The sequence below is a fragment of the Macrotis lagotis genome, chromosome 1, assembly GCF_037893015.1.
Source record: "Macrotis lagotis isolate mMagLag1 chromosome 1, bilby.v1.9.chrom.fasta, whole genome shotgun sequence".
Lineage (NCBI taxonomy): Eukaryota > Metazoa > Chordata > Mammalia > Peramelemorphia > Peramelidae > Macrotis > Macrotis lagotis.
In genome coordinates, this window is record NC_133658.1 from 839,980,927 (window position 1) to 839,998,215 (window position 17,289).

General features: G+C 36.0%; 1 protein-coding gene across 1 annotated transcript; it reads right to left on the reverse strand.

The window, feature by feature from the left end:
* Positions 1–15,071: 15,071 nt before the first annotated feature.
* LOC141489374 (olfactory receptor 51G2-like) lies at positions 15,072–16,013 on the reverse strand. Its single transcript, XM_074190039.1, has one exon. The coding sequence runs from the start codon at positions 16,011–16,013 to the stop codon at positions 15,072–15,074; it is 942 nt and encodes a 313-aa protein (XP_074046140.1).
* Positions 16,014–17,289: the final 1,276 nt, after the last annotated feature.

Here is a 17,289-nt window from a genome sequence, read left to right on the forward strand (position 1 = left end):
ATGGCATTTTTGGGAGGAAATCATAGTAGAAAGTGAAGCTATTATTATGACTATTGTTGAGGATGTTTTATAATAATTTACCATTTTATTATCTAAAAACTCTATTTATCTCTATATGATGAGGTTCAGGTCACAGATATGTCATAGATTTGTTCTCAAAAGAATTCAAACTCAGACTTTTTCCAATTCAAGCAAAAGACATTTATTTGGGGTATCACATTCCCCAGGAGAAGGTTAGTCTCTCATGTTGAGGGCCAGTTTCTATAGGAGTGTGGACACAGATGTCCCTGGAATTAAAGTAACCAAGGATAAGCATGTATTCTTGCTCATTAATGGTTTGGTTGGCTCATCAAAGAATCCTGACCTAAACATTGGTGGAGCTAGAGGTGTGTGGGAAGCTTTTTGATATGGAATCCTACAGACTTCAAGGATAAATATCATAAATTTAATCAGGGAAGCTATGCAGCTGGGTTTCATCTGACTTGTCATGTCTGAGATAAGATTTGTTATGTCTGGATATTAAACAATAAAGTAAAGACACTGTTTTTCCTGACCTTAAGTGTTGGTGCTTTCATGACATTTAAGTGTTCATGGGATATCTCTTCAACCTGGCTCTCAAGTAAATGTTCAGATGTACACCTGAGTTATCTTGGGTGATAACTGGTGCCTGAACAGGAGGGACCTGGAGGGCAATTAGTCTCGAAAGGAAAACCATGTATGAATATTCTGCAGGTCACAGAGCACTCTACAAGACAGCAGGTATTGGGGATATAAACTTTTTTTTTTTCACAAAGTTTAAAGCAGAGAACATTAATATGTGACAGGGGCAATCTAAGGATAGAGGAAATTATTTGAGAGAGTTAAAGCAGATTGCCAAAGAAAGAGACTTGTTAATAACAGCAAAACAATTGGAAGAATTTATTGAATGTGTACAAAAATGTTGTCCTTTATTTCCAGAAGAAGGAGAGCTAAATACTGAAAAATGAGAGAATGTGGGAAGACAGATGAGCAACCATTTTAGACAGGAAGATCAGGAAGCATTTCCTATAGGAATCTTTTCATTGTGGAATATTTTAAAAACCTGTATGACTCCACCTGGAGATGTTCTTTTGGCTCAGAGTATATTAAAAGTTGATGTAGAGGGGGCGGAGCCAAGAAGGTGGCAGGAGTAGAGCCTCTCTTAGGTGTTCTCTCCAAAATATTTCAAAAACCTTAAAATTATGGCTTTAACTAGATTTTTTGAGATACAGAACCCACAGCAAAATCCAGTGAGGCAATTGTCCAGCCCAAGGTAACCTGGAAAAATAAAGGGAAGGCTCTGTTCCATGGGGTTGGAGGGGTGGCAGCACACCAGAGCAAAGGAGTTTCAACCTCCTGGAAACAGTCCCAGGGCACCTGGGAGCAACTGCTCCCCACAGCAGAAGCAGTTTCCTAACCTGCACCCCAGGAAGCACCAAGTACAACTTGGAAGATCATCAGGGAGACCTCTGCCAGAGTGAGTTAAGCTCAGGTCCTCAGCCTGGAAGCAGAAGCAGGCCCATGGAGCAGCCCAGCAGGGAACCACCAGGCAGCTGGGCCCTGAATGCTCAGCTCATGGAAGGTAAGGGAGTGGAGGGCGTCAGCTGAGGTCTGTCTTCTGTCCCTGGAACAGGACTCTGGGGCTTTGACTACATTCAAACCCTGGTCACAGCCTGGGCCCCCATGGAGCAGAGAACATCCCCTCAACAGCTCTGGGGAAGAGCTTGGAATATGATATTCCAGAAGCAAAAAGACTTGGAATGTAACTGAGGAATCAACTACCCAGCTAAACTGAACATTCTCTTCCCATGGGAAAAGATGGACTTTTAATGAAATAGGGGAATTTCAAAGGTTCCTGTTGAAACAACCAGAGCTGAACAGAAATTTTGATCTTCAAGTACAGGACTCAGGTGAAGCATAGAGAAGGTGAAGGTGGACAAGAAGGCTAAATTATGAGGGACTTAATAATGATGAACTGCATGTGTTCTTGCATGGAAGATAATACTGATAATACTCATATGAATCTTCTCATTTAATAGAACAGGTAGAAGGAGTTTTTATAGATGAGGCATAGGAGCAAATTGAAGATATATGGTAAATATATTATATATGAAGATATAATATAATATGTGGTAAAATGGAGTCAATAGGTGAAAGGTGAAAGGGAAATGTACTGGGAGTAAGAGGAGAGGTGGGAATAGGCTAAGATATTTCATTTAAAAGATATTTCATGTAGCTTTTGCAATGGTATGGATGGGAGAAGGTGAGGGGAATGAAGGAGCCTTCATTCTCATTTGAAATGGATCACAGAGAAAACAGCAGACACACTTAATAGAGTATAGACATCCAGAAGAAAAAGGAGAGAAGGGGGACAGGAGAAGGGGAAGGGGGATGTGGGTGACAGAGGAGAGGGTAGATGATAGGAGAGGATAGTTAGATATAACATATTTCCTTTTTTACTTTTTGCAAGGTGATGGGATTGATCTGTCTGTCCGGGCCTCTGGGTTGGGTGGTTGCTGGGTCTCTGGGGTGGGATGTAGGTTTGGGGCTTCTTGACTTCAGGGTCAGTGCTCTCTCCCCTGTGCCACTTGGCTGACCCACAGCACATTTTTTTAGGTATTTGTAAGGCAAACAGGGTTAAGTGGCTTGCCCAAGGGCACATAGATAGGTAATTATTAACTGTCTGAGGGCAGATTTGAACTCAGGTACTCCTGCCTTCAGGGCTGGTGCTTTATCCACTGTGCCACCTAGCTGCCCCCCCCCACTGCACATTTTTGAAGAGGGACAGAGTGAAAGGAGAGAGAAAATATAATAATAGTAGTAGGGATGAATGGATGAAGGGAATTACAATCAGCAACAGCAACTATGGAAAAATATGGAAATAACTTCTATGAGGGACTTATGATAAAGAGTGTGATCCATCTGAGACAGACCTGATATTATTGGAATATAGACTGAAACACAATTTTTTCTCTTTCTTTTACTTTATTTCTCATGAGGTTTTATATTTTTGTGGGGAAGGGGGTATTATGTTTACTCTTAAATAAGAATATTTTAGTAATGTGTAAATAAATTAAAGAAAATTTTTAAAAAATTTAAAAAGTTGATGTAGATGTTCAAGCTATTCAGCAGGAAGATAAGAGTAAAAAAGAAAAGGTGGAAGAAAAATGGTGGCCTTAACCTCCAACACTACCTCCTCCTAATTTTAATAACCAACCTTCTGCTCCTTTATGATCTAAAGAAGAAAATGCTAACACAGATAAGGGGCATATGAATATTGTTCAAAATGCTGCTTAAAAAGCAGTGGATAAAGGAGAGGAGATTCCATGGGACATGAAACAGTTATTGTTCTCCTTTGCTGTATTAGATAGACCAGATCCAAAGAATCCAAGGAACGTTTTCAGAGATTTTGATAATCTATGTTTTAAATCATTTAAGGAATTAAAATCAGCAGCAAACATGTATGGCAATACTAGCCCATATGTTTTAAATATGATAGCAACATTAGCCAGACAATTATTAGCCCCAGAAGAATGGACTATGGTAGCAAAAACTGCTCATACACCAGGAGATTACTTAATATGGAAAACTGAACTTTTTGAAAATTGTACTTGTCAAGTTAAAAGAAAATAAAGCAGCGGAGTTAAGAATAACATTTAAAGTACTCACTAGCACTGGTCCATGGGCAAGAGTAAATAAACAAACTGAGTAGAGCTGAGAAGCATATGAACAAATATCCATTGCCGCAAAACAGACATGGCTGAAATTGCCTGAAAAGTAAGGAGGCAACAATTCATTTATAAAAATAAAACAAGAAGCTAAAGATTTTTCACAATTTTTTTAGGCTGCAACAAACAGTTCAATGGGGTGTGAGAGATCAGAGAGCTTGCTTGCTCGTTTATCTCAGCTAGGAAGTTAGCAGAAAGTGGAATTAAAATAAAGGACTACCTAAAAGAGAGAGAATTGTTTCAGGAAGACTTGATGGTATAAACTATAATAAAATATTAAAAATGTTAAAAAGGGAATTTATTTTAAGTTATAGAAACAGAGAAAGTGATGTTAGATGAGAAAAGTATGTGTTAAATAAACAATAACAAAAGAAATACTATTTGACATTGAGAAAGTTTTGAGGAAGCTGTCTCTGAATGGTCAGGCTTGCCATCGTGTCTCTGTGTTCTGATTGACCAATCTTCTTTCCATTCTCTCATTTCAGAATTAGATCTTTTTTTCCCCAAAACTCATGATTTGATGCCAAAAAAAAGATTTTCCTGAAAAATCATGTTGTTTTTGGAGGAAAGGGGGTTCTATTATTTTCTCTTATTTCCTTTCTGTCTGATTTGGCAAATATTACTTATAAGGGACCTAGAAGAAATTGTACCTAAAATTATTTTTTTGACTGGTCTCAATTAGCATGTGAAAAAGGAGATTATTTTTAATTATAATGTTTTATGACTCCTCCAGAGTCTTAAAAGAAAGAACTAATAGATGTGCTAAAATACATAGGTGCAGAATGGCCTTGATAGAGGTTGGGAGTCTGCCAAAACCATTGTCAGCCCAGACTTCTGAGTTATGTGCTCTTAATTAGGGTTTAAAATTGCTAAAAAGGGGGGGTGACATAATATTTATACAGAATCAACATATGCTTTTATTCTATAGTTCATATATTAAAAAAAATTTGGGAAGTGAGTAAGGAATGATAAACAGTAAAGGTAAAGAATTAGTGTATGCTAATTTGAAATCTCAAATTGTGGATAATCTCCAATTCCAAGGACATCATTTTTCTAGTGAGGATAGAAAACTTTTATAAGTTAGAGCCTTGAGAAGTTAGAATAGCACTGTTACTGATACAGATAAGAAGAATTTGCAAACTTTTATATTTTGAAAAAGAAAATAATTAAGATAATTTTGAATGAGTTTTGGAATTTATAAGACTGGTAAGAGAACCATAAAGAAAATCTTGTAATGATAAAAAGGGATTTTTAGAAACATCTGGTCTCAAGAAATTTTTATGTATTGCAAAGTTTTAGGGAGTAAGGAATATACATTAAATTGAAATGTGTCATGTACAATTAGTAGACTTTGTATAAGAACAGATTCAGACAGTTTTTTTGAAAATTTAAAATTGTGGTACAATAACAAACAATGAATGAATTGAAACGTCATCCAACACCTTTGTAAAGATTTGTTATAAGAAAATTAGAGAATACCTTGCAAACAGGTTATATCTCTCAAGGTCTTTTTTTGCCCAGAGAGCTTATGAAATGCTGTGTTTCTTCTGCCTAGTATTTATTAAAGGTAGCTTGATTAATACCTGTTACTTAAGAAGAAGAAATTATATATGTATCCTGTAACACTGGCATTTATAAAAGGTTCACATTGGATTTTTGAAATTATATATATATATATATATATATATATATATATATAAAATTAAATTCATAAAGAATCTTATTTTTTTTTAAATAGGAGTGTATTTGAGCAAGAAGAAAATAAGCTTATAAAACAGAGATGTGAAAGAAATTTGTGTGTAAGAGATAATCAGTTATAAGGTTAATTTTAAGTGAATGAGATGTCAGCATGGAAATATTATGTTTTATGTAGGTTAAGAATTTAATGTTCAGTTTTTAAGAATCAAAAATGGTAAACTCAGAAAAAAGAGTATATAAGAGATTCGGAAGTACATCTTAATTGCAATTATTTCCAATAATATTGAATAAATGTGAGGGGCTTTGAAAAATGATTGGGGGGGGCAGCTAGGTGGTGCAGTGGATAGAGCACCGGCCCTGAAGTCAGGAGTACCTGAGTTCAAATTCGGCCTCAGACACTTAATAATTACCTAGTTGTGTGGCCTTGGGGCAAGCCACTTAACCCCATTGCCTAGCAAAAACTAAAAAAAAAAAAATGATTGGGAACTTGAAATTTGTGTAACCTGTAGTTAGGTAACTTACTTATAAGCAAGATGCTGAAAAGTTATGTGGTCTAGTTTTGTCAATATAAGCTATTTTACTATAATGATGTCAAATCCTACAGTTAATGATTGATTGCTTTGTATAGGCATTGAGGGAAAATATCAGAAGCTATGACCCTCTGGGTTCCCTGAAAATTTTTTAAACAATGTGATGGACCTTATTCTAAACCTGTAGGTCCAAGCATAAATGCAATAAGAGAAAAGAACTAAAAACACCTTTTATGTCAACATAAAAGAACAAATTATAGGCTATATTAATGGTATTAAAAGAACAGCCACAATCCATTAACATATTTTACATATAGTAAGTATAATTGTTATGTGGTCAGACAAATAAAACCAACCCTTATTAAACATAGCACTGATGAAGAATTATGTCAACTCTTTAAAGAATTACAAGAAGTTATAAGAAATAGATACAATTCCTTTTTTTATTGAAGCTGTAAATTCTCACACTGGATTGCCTGGGCCTCTATATGGAACTAATCATAGGGCTGATCAATTAACCCTTCTACTTCTTATAAGCTTAGTAGGAGTGGCAAGCTAGGCTGTCTCACAAAAGTTTCATCAGAATGCCTCTTTACTAAGGAAAAAATTTAAAATCACCAGAGAACAAACTAGGATTATAGTAAAAATACTGCCAACAATGCATGCCATATTTACCTACCCCTCCAAATTATTCTAAGAATTCTAGAGGTCAGACTCCTAATGAGTTGTGTGGCAGATGGATGTGACTTATTATGCACCTTTTGGAAAAATGAAATTTATTCATGCTACTGTAGATACATTTAGTTCATATACAATGGCAACAGCACAAAAGTTCAGAGGCTACACTAGGTGTGATTGATCTTTTATTCCATTGTTTTGCTATTGCAGGGATGAAAGAATGCATTAAAAAGAGATAATGGCCCTGGATATACTTCTGCAGCATTTAAACAATTCTGCCTCTATTACAATATAAAACATATTACATGTATTCCCTACAACCCCACTGGTTGCAATTTCTGGAAGTACAAAAGAAGGGGGAATATATAGGGACAAAAGGGAAACAAAAGAAGAGTATAAATCTTGCCCTTATATACCATGAATTTTTTAACATTAAATGATAAACAATTAACACCTGCAGAAAGACTTTTTAATAAGGATATGCAAGATGAAGAGAAGGGCGCATGGGTCATGTGGAAGGACCCTAAGGCATTGACAATGAAAAGGACTTAAATCAATTACTAACCTGGAGTTGAAGATATGCTTCTGTTTTGTCCACAGATGGAGAAACTGGATACCAGCAAGGAACATCAGACCAGATGAATCAAGTAATACAGAAAATGAATAACTTCCACTTAAGACATCAAAAAAGAAAAGAGGAGGAGGAGGAAGGACAGATCACACAAAAGGAGAGCATGACACGGACTTACAGGACAATTTGTGATCCTTACATTAATCATGACCATTTTAGAATTGTAAAAGGAACTGAATATTGAACTTATGTTCAAAACGCTCCATGGATAACTACTCTACAATGGGGAGAGAGTATGGCTGATGTCAAGATATAACAAAGCTACTATTGGAAATATCAAAGAAAAGATACTGAGAAGAGAAGTTAGGCATAATTTTTCTGGCTTAAATAGTATGACACCTATATGTTCTTATAAAAAGTGTACTGTTGAACCATGTATTAAATTTAGTAAAACTAATCATTCAACTCACCCAAATATTAATAATATGACAGCATTTAGGACCTTAGAAATGTTAGGAGTTCTATTTGTAAAAAGTATTGAAGGTAGAAGAAAATTTCCTACAGAACCTCCTTGTTTATATTTACATGCTTGGGATTTTAATCATGAACGTTTTCCATTCGGGGTTGCCTGTCACACCCCATAAAGAGGAATTTATTATCATTCTATTTTGCTTTATGTGTGGAATTTTCCTGGTAGTTATTCCATGGGGTATTCCAAGCTATATTAAACCAATTATATACCCAGAAATAAGGTTAGCTAATTCAGAGCTATGGCAACAATAGATGAGATAAGATTTATAAGTGGAATATGACTTTGGGCAAAATATCTTATGCAGAAAACAAATCGTCAATGAATGCATGCACAGGACCAAATATCACTTTCATGATAGGATTTTCCAAAAATGTCACTATTACTAGAGAAAAAGAGGGGTATAATGTTAACTGTTAACAATTGAATTATTTGAGCATGCGTAGGTAAAAAGAAGTGATAAATGATGATGTTGTTATGATAAGACAACCAAAATTTGCTATAATACCTACTAAGGTAGAAGGCTGATATATTATATCTCCCTGCTGATGATTTTTTAGAAAAGTATTAAAAAAGAATTAGGCAAAGGAGATGCGCGAGTTGCACTGTGTTTGGAATATTAAGTGTTATAGTAGCTATTGTAGCTACTATATCCACAACTATATCCATACAAGTGTTGAATAAAGAAAAATAGAAGCAAAATATATTCAAGAATTGTTAGAAAATGTTACTAGAGCATTAAGGTCTCAGGAGAGAATTAATGAAGTTCTTTATCATTTGATTAATGCATTATAAACCTCTGTAATGAACATAGGGGACCATGGGGATGCAATAGAGTTGAGACTACAATTGCAATGTGATTATGGATTTTCTGCTATTTGTGTTATTCCCTTAAAATATAATACTTCACTTATTCCTTGGGATAATATAAAAATTATTTGAATGGAATATAGTATAATGATTCTATAACTATAGATATGAATCGATTGCATAAAATTGTTAACAATATTGCATTGGCATCTAGAATGGACTCGAATATTGATAATTTGTTTAATTATATTAATAGGTCTCATCCTTTTCATTTTATGCACCTATTAGTGAGCATGCTTCATGGTATTTTTGCATTATTATTGATATTATGTTTTATTCCCTTTTATCTCAAATGTCTTTTGCTCTGGGACAACATTTGGGTACCCAAATACACCTCTTAAAGCTTCAGCATAAGTCTGAGAAGGGGGATTTGTTAAGGGCCAGCTTCTATAGGAGTGAGGATATAGATGTTCCTGGAACTAAAGTAATCAAGGATAAGCATGTATTTTTACTCATTAATGGTCTGATTGGCTCACCAATGAACTCTGACCTAAACATCTGTGGAGCTAGAGCTACCTGGGAAGCTTTCTGATAAGGAATTCTATAGACATCAAGGATAAATATCATAAATTTAACCAGGTAAGGTATGCAGCTGGATTTCAACTGACTGGCCATGTCCAAAATAAGTTTTGTTATAGAAGTCTGGATATTCAACAATAAAGTCAAGAGACTGTTTTCGCAATCTTAAGTGTTAGTGTTTTCATGACATCCAAGTGTTTGTGAGATATCTCTTCAACCTGGCACTCAAATAAATGTTCAGATATATACCTGAGTTATCACAGATGATCCTCTCAAATGTAGGCAGCCACTGAGAAGAGGGTGAGTTTTTAAAAGGGCAGGAAGATGAATTAATCAGGGACATATAGATGAGAGAAGATAACACAAGACTTAATCCTTTCAAGGTAGGGCAGAGATTTATTGACTGGTTAATGGGGACTTTGTCTTGGGGTGGGGGGAGGTATTTTTCCTAGTCCTTGCCTTGTGGTAATCCTTCTCTGAGGTTCAATGACCTCATCAAAAGCATTAGTTCATATCACCATAGAGATGCCTAGATAAGCCCACAAAGTACAAATCTGGATAGGGTCATTAATTCAGAGTACAATAATTGACACAAGTTCTGGGGTAGAATTAGTCAAGAGTCAATACCAGTGAAAGAAATAGGAATAGTGTTCAGATAAAACTTTCCAAATAGCACAATGGCTTCTTTTATATCGATCAATTTTATAAGTAAGAAAGGAAGTTTAGTCAGTGTGAATCAGAGCATTTTTTTCTTTTTCTTCTCATTTTGTACAAAATTTTTTTAACATTAACAAAATATTCTTGTTTAAGAGTAAATATAGACTTGCTTGAGAGATAAAGTAAAGGGGAGAGAAAAAAATTAAAATTAAAAAAAAATAACAGTAATAATTGTAGGTATGGCCAGGTGGCGCAATGGACAAAGCACCAGCCCTGGAGCCACGAGCACCCAAGCCCACATCCAGCCCCATAGACCCAACAATAACTCAGCCATGTGACATGCAAGCCACCCGATCCCCCACTGCCCCTGTAAAAACCAAAAAAGAAGAAAAAAAGATGCAAAATAAAATAAAATAGTAATAATAGTAGGGGTGGCTGGGTGGCGGACAGAGCATTGGCCCTGGAGCCAGGAGCACCTGGGGCCAAATCTGGCCTCAGACAACCAATGATCACACTGCTTTGCATCTCCAGGCAGGCCACCCAGCCCCATTTTCCCTGCACCCTCCCGAAAATAATAATAAAAAATGTGCTTCAGTCTTTGTTCCAACACCAACAACTCTGTCATGTGTGGATCACATTCTTTATGATAAATCCATCACAAAAGTTACTTCCATATTTTTCTACCATTGCCATTGCTGATCACAACTCCCTCCTTTCATATTTCTCCACTACCATGTACTATATTTTCTCTCTCCTTTCACTCTGGCTCTGCTGTAGGGTCACTGAGTGGTGCAGCAGACAGATCCCTGGTCCTGGGGCCAAGAGGCCCTGAGCCCCCATACCACCCCCTTAGGCCCAGAATCCACCTGGCCCTATGGTCCTAGATAGGCCTTCCAACCCCATCCCCTTGAAAGAAGTAAAAAAGAAAATGTGTTTCATCTGACCACTGTCCCCCCATGGTCCCATCCTCTCCTCCTTTATTCACATCCCCACTCCTTCCCCCCTGCTCCCAGTCTTTCTTATTCCAGATGTCTATACCCCATTGAGTATATTTGCTGTTTCTTCTCCTAGCCACCTCTGATGAGAGCAAAGGTTCCCCTCATTCCCCCTTGCCTCCCCCCCTTCCATATCATTGCCATAGCTCATTGTAATAAAGAAAAATCTGATTATATGAAATATCTTGGCCTATTCCCCCTCTCCTTTTTCTTTCTCCCATTTCATTTCCCTTTTTTTTCTATTGACTCCATTTTTACACCATATTTTATCTTCAAATTCAGCTTTCTCCTGTGCTTCAACTATAAAAGCTCCCTCTACCTGCTCTATTAACTGAGAAGGCTCATATGAGTATTATCAGTGCCATTTTTCTATCCAGGAATGCATGCAGTTCATCATCATTAAGTCCCTCATATTTTCCCCCTCTCCTCCACTCTCTATGCTTCACCTGAGTCCTGTATCTGAAGATAAAACCTTCTGTTCAGCTCTGGCCATTCCAAAAGGAACATTTGAAATTCCCCTGGTTCATTGAAAGTCCATCATTTTCCCTGGAAGGGGACATTCAGCCTTGCTGGATAGTTGATTCTTGGTTGCATTCTAAGCTCTTTTTTCTTCTGGTATATTATATTCCAAGCCCTATGAGCTTCCAATGTAGTTGCTGCTAAGTCCTGTGTGATCCTGACTGCAGCTCCACGGTATTTGAACTATGTCCTTCTGGCTTCTTGTAATATTTTCTCTTTTACTTGGGAGTTCTGGAACTTGGCTATAATATTCCTAGGGGTTGGTTTTTTGGGATTTCTTTCTCAGGGGGATCGGTGGATTCTCTCCATTTCTATTTTGCCCTCTGGTTCTAGAATATCAGGGCAATTTTCCTGTAGTAATTCTTTGAAAATGATGTCAAGGCTGTTTTCCTGATCATGACTTTCAGGTATTCCAATAATTTTCAAATCATCTTTCCTAAGTCTGTTTTCCATATCAGGTGTTTTTTTCAATGAGATATTTCACATTTTCTTCTAATTTTTCACTTTTTTTGGTTTTGAAGTATTGATTCCTGATTTCTGGTAAATTCATCAATCTCCCTGAATTCTATTCTTTGTCTGAAGGAATTGTTCTCTTCAGAGAGTTTTCTTATCTCTTTTCCCATCTGGCCAATTTTGCTTTTTAAAGCATTCTTCTCCTAAATAAATTTTTGAACTGTTTTCTCCATTTGACCTAAGCTGGTTTTTAGCATCCTATTTTCTTCAGAATTTTTTTGGATTGCCTTGACTAAGCTGCTGACTTCATTTTCATGTTTTTCCTGCATCTCTCTCATTTCTTTTCCCAGTGTTTCATCCAATTCCCTCATTTGATTTTTAAAGTCTTTTTAAAGCTGTCATAGCCTGAGCCCAATTTTTATTTTTCTTGAAGTCTTTAGATGCAGGAGCTTGTGCTTCCTCATCTTCACACTGAGTGTTTTGATCCTCCTTGTGCTCATTTGCAAAATATTTCTCAATGGTGTTCCTCTTATTTCTCTGCTTGCTCATTTTCCCAGCCTGGGCCTGGTTTTGGGGTGCTTCCTGAGCTTTTGGGACACTCCCACAAGGGTCTCACTGTGGGAGGCTCTGTCCTCCCTCCTGGTCTATGAATGACCATATGCACCCCCCTCTGCCACGGGGCTGAGGTGGAGGGGGCTCTGCTGTTCTATGGGGGTGCCTAGACTGCGGTCAGGATCTGATGTGAATCAGAGCTTTTAAAAAATGTTTTCTGTCAATATAAGACAGTATATACAATATATAACTGTAGGTGTTTTCTCTCATAAATTTATTTTCTTGTACTTTCATTCATTTATTTTTTTTCTTGTTATCCTGTTATCTGCTCATGTACCATTAAATTCATTCGAAAATTGAACTTTTGCTTTATTTGGGGATTTTTTTGACTGGAGATGTTTCAGGATGCAAGGCAATCAGGATTAAGTGACTTGCCCTAGGTCACACACCTCGCTAGTGTGTGAGGGCAAATTTGAACTCAGGATTTCAGGGGTGGACTCTACCCACTGTGCCTTCTAACTGTTCGAGTGAGGTAATAAGTGAAGGAGTACAAAAAGCCTCTCTTAATAGTCTTATTAAGTGATAAGTGAAAGCAACATGGTATCATTACAAAGGATCTGGATTTGGATCAGAAATATTCGGTTGATTTAGTATACTATCTATTTGACCTTGGAAAAGTCACTTCAGCTCCATGGACCTTACTTTCTTCATATTTCTTCATCCATGACCACTTTAAGTCACTTTTAGCTCTTTTTTCTAGAAACCTATCATCAAATGATGAAGACCTCACAGTTTCAGGGGAAACCTATTTTGATTTTGAATTTTCTTGTTTCTTAAGATAGTTTTTGTTATACTTAGTTGAAATCTAGCTTTATGTCCCTTCTAAGTACCTTTTCCAATCTTTAAGAACTTGATTTACAAATTTCTTCCCTTTTCTTTTTTGACAATCTTTTAAATACCTCAAAACAGGAATTCTTTTTAAGCTCTGTTTCATTTTATCAAATTTTTTCTGCTTCAGGGAAAAAAATCCACTTAGGTCCTTCATTACCAATGTAATAACACATGTGAAAACTCTTAAAAAAAACTAAAATGCTCAGTAAAGGTATGATATGATGATTACTATTTTTCAGGGATTTTCTTTAATTTATATTCCAGTTACAATCATTCTTTTGCAAGCTTTTGAATTCTACATTTTTCTGTCATCATCTCTTTCCTCCTCCCTCCCCAGAGCAGTGAACAATCTGACAGGTATAGATGTACTATCATGTTTAACATATTCCCATATTAGTCATGTTGTAAAGCGGATTTAGAACTAAGAGGGGAAAAACATGAGAATAAAAGAAAAACATGAAAGAAGTTTCAAAAATTGAACATAATATGTTTTGTTCTTTATTCAGACTTCATAGTTATTTTTACCCCCTCTGGATAGGAATATAATTTTTGATAACAGGTTTGTAATCATTATTATTAAGAACAAAATAGAGGGGAAGGAGATTACTTTTAAAAGGGTGATGAGAAAAAAGAGGACAGATTTAGGGAGGGGGAAGTCAGAAACAAAATGCTTTTGAGTAGGGACAAGGTGAAAGGAGAGAGAATGGATAAACAGGTGGAGAAATAGGATAGTGAAGAAATAGTATTGTTAACTGCATTTATACTAATTGAAAAACATTTTGAAGTAAGTTTCTTTTATAAAGGCTTCATTTTTCAAATATAGAGAACTGAATCGAATTTGTAAAAATAAAAACCATTTCCCAAATGAAAAATGATCAAAAGATATGAAGTTTTCCCATGAAATTATCCATAGTTATCCACAATAATATGAAAAAACTTCTCCAACTTACAAATGATGGGAGAAATGAAAATTAAAACAATACTGAGGTGCTACTTCATACTAATTAGATTTAACAATAGGCCAGAAAACAAAAAGTGACAAATGCTGGAGAGGAGGATGGAAAAATGAGATATTATTGCATTGTTGGTGGAGTTGTGAACTGATTAAACCATTCAGTAGACCATTTTGGAACTATGCTTAAAAGACCACAAAATCATACCTTTTTGCCCCAAAATATCACTAATATCCTAAAGACATAAAAATAAAAAATGCAAATGACCTATATGTATAAAAATATTTATAGCAGTTTTTTTTTGTAGTGACAAAAGATTAGAAATTGAAGGGTTGCCCATCAGTTGGGGAATGGTTGAACAAATTGTGGTATGATTATGATGAAATACTCTTTTGCTATGAAAAGTGATGGTCAAGATGCTTTCAGAAAAACCTGGAACAACTTCAATGAGCTGATACATAGTGAAATGAGCTGAGTACAAAATAACAGCAATATGATAAAATGATCAGCTGTGAATGACTTAGCTATCTCAGCAATACAATGATCCAAGACAACTCTGAAGGATTTATGATGAAAAATGCTATCTATCTCCAGGGAAATAATTGATGATGTCTTAATACAGATTGAAGCATACTGTTTTACTTTTTTTTCTTCATGATTTTTTCCTATATTTTCTTTCACAATATGACAATAATGGAAACATTTTGCATAACTACACATGAATAAGCCATATTGAATTGTTTGCTTCCTCAATGAGGGAGGGGGTAAGCTTTACAGGATCTGGGGTTGAGAGGGAAGAAGAGAGAGAATTTGAAAGCTAAAACTTTAAAAATGAATATTAAATTTTTTTTACATGTATTTGGAGGAAAATAAAATACTATATCAAAAAAGAAAAGTGATGTTGAGGTCATTATCCTTTTTGCATCTTGAATTTCTTGAGGATACGCAGACGAATCTGCTTGGTCTTGACACTATACACTATAGGATTCATAAGTGGTGGGACAAGCAAGTACACATCAGCCATCAACACATGGACCATTGGGGAGGCATTTTGACCATAGCGACGGATCATTGACAACCCAATCATGGGTGTATAGAAAGTAAGTACAGCACAAATATGGGAGATACAGGTGTTGAGAGCTTTGAGACGCTCTGCTTTGGAGGCAACACTCAGTACTGTGACTAGGATGAGTATATAGGACAGCAGAAGCAATACTGAGTCTAGTCCCATGGAGGAAATGACCACCATAAGGCCATAGATACTGCTGATCCTCCGACTAGACACTGTGAGTTTGATGAGATCCTGGTGCAGACAGAAAGGGTAGGAGAGAGTATTGAAAGTATGAAATTGCAACCTTTTCAAGAGGAAAGGAACTGGGAAGACCAGTATAAGGGCTCTTCCGGCACTGGCTAGTCCAATCCTAATAATTACATTGTTAGTGAGGATGGCAGAATAGCGTAATGGCTCCCGAATAGCCACAACACGGTCAAATGCCATAGCCAGCAACACAGCTGACTCAATGATGGAAAACACATGGATGAAGTACATTTGGACTGAACAGGCAATGAAGGAGATGTTCCGGGCATGGAACCAAAAGACACTAAACATAGTGGGCAGGGTCACAATAGACAGACCCAGGTCTGTCAGGGCCAACATGGATAGAAAGTAGTACATGGGCTGGTGAAGTGAAGGCTCTGTCCGAATGATGAAGAGGATGGTGATGTTTCCTGCAATGGAAATGATGTATATCAGGCAGATGGGGAGGGAGATCAAACCATACTTGGCCTCCAATCCTTGGAAGCCTGTTAAAAGGAACTGAGGATAAAGGGCAGAGTTATTGAAGACAGACATCGTACTGGTTGAATAGATTTCTTTCCTAGAAAGAAAGAGGAAGAGTCACTAGGTCCCACTGTTCTGATCCACAAATGAGTATGATAGAAAAATACCATAATTTATCATATCAATATCATAACCAATATTTTCATTGTCATTAATTTATCATGTCTATAGGGAGGAATATGAATCCTATTTCCCTAATACTGAACTGCAGACATTAAAGAAGGAAATATTTTGAAAGACATTTTGGTATAGAATATGTTACAGGATTTCTAATCAGATAGCATCAAAGGTAATTTTTATTGAGAGTTTAATTGATGCAGGTTCTGATAGACTAGACTCTCAGTCCCTGAACAGATATATCTATTAAATATAGCTGCATTAGACAGTGGAAAGAGCAGTCAATTTGCAGTACAAACCTGGATCTTCAATTGTATTCCTATATACCTCAGACAAGTCACTCTATCTGAAATTTAGTTTTGTTATTTGTAAAATGCAGTAATTAATGTAGATGTATTTCTTGTTTATTATATGAATCTTCCTAAAAATATCTCCTATAGAATAATACTCATAGTCATTGCACACTGTGGTGTGTATCTGATAGGAAGAAGCCTTATTTAATCATGCAAAATGATAAAAGAGCCAAGGAAGACAAATAAGTTTAATAACTGTATGGATGAAAAATCTCTGACTTTAGGATGTAGTCTTAATTTGTTTTCTGTGATTTGTCCTTTAAACATGCTCCATTGATTTCTGAGTATACCAGGACACTACAATTAAATAAATACCAGCATCAGTGGAACTTAAAACATTCTTCGCTGATCTCCTTCCACATATTTGGTAACTACCTTGAGTCTATAAGAGCAGTCAATTGAAAAGCAAGATGAATTAGTCATTTAGAACAATCTAAGTTCAAATGTTATCTCAGACGCTGGGCATCTCAAACTCTCATACCTTCAGTTATCTCATTTATAAAATGGGATTATTAATAAAAAAATCCCTCAGAGTTGTGAGGATCAAACGAGATAAAATTTATAAAGTAATTTGTAAAATGTAAAATGAAATATAAATGATGAATATTATTATCTTGGTGCAAAGTGGATAGAGTCCTGGACCTGGAGTAATAAAGAACTGGCTTGTGTGCTATAGGGCAAGTCACTTATACCATGCCTTCTTCAATTTTCTCATCTATAAAATGGGGATGATAATAGAATTTGCATCCTAGCGTGTTTATGAATATAAAAAAGAGATATTATTACTAAAGTTCTTTGCTTTAATATTATTTTTTCAT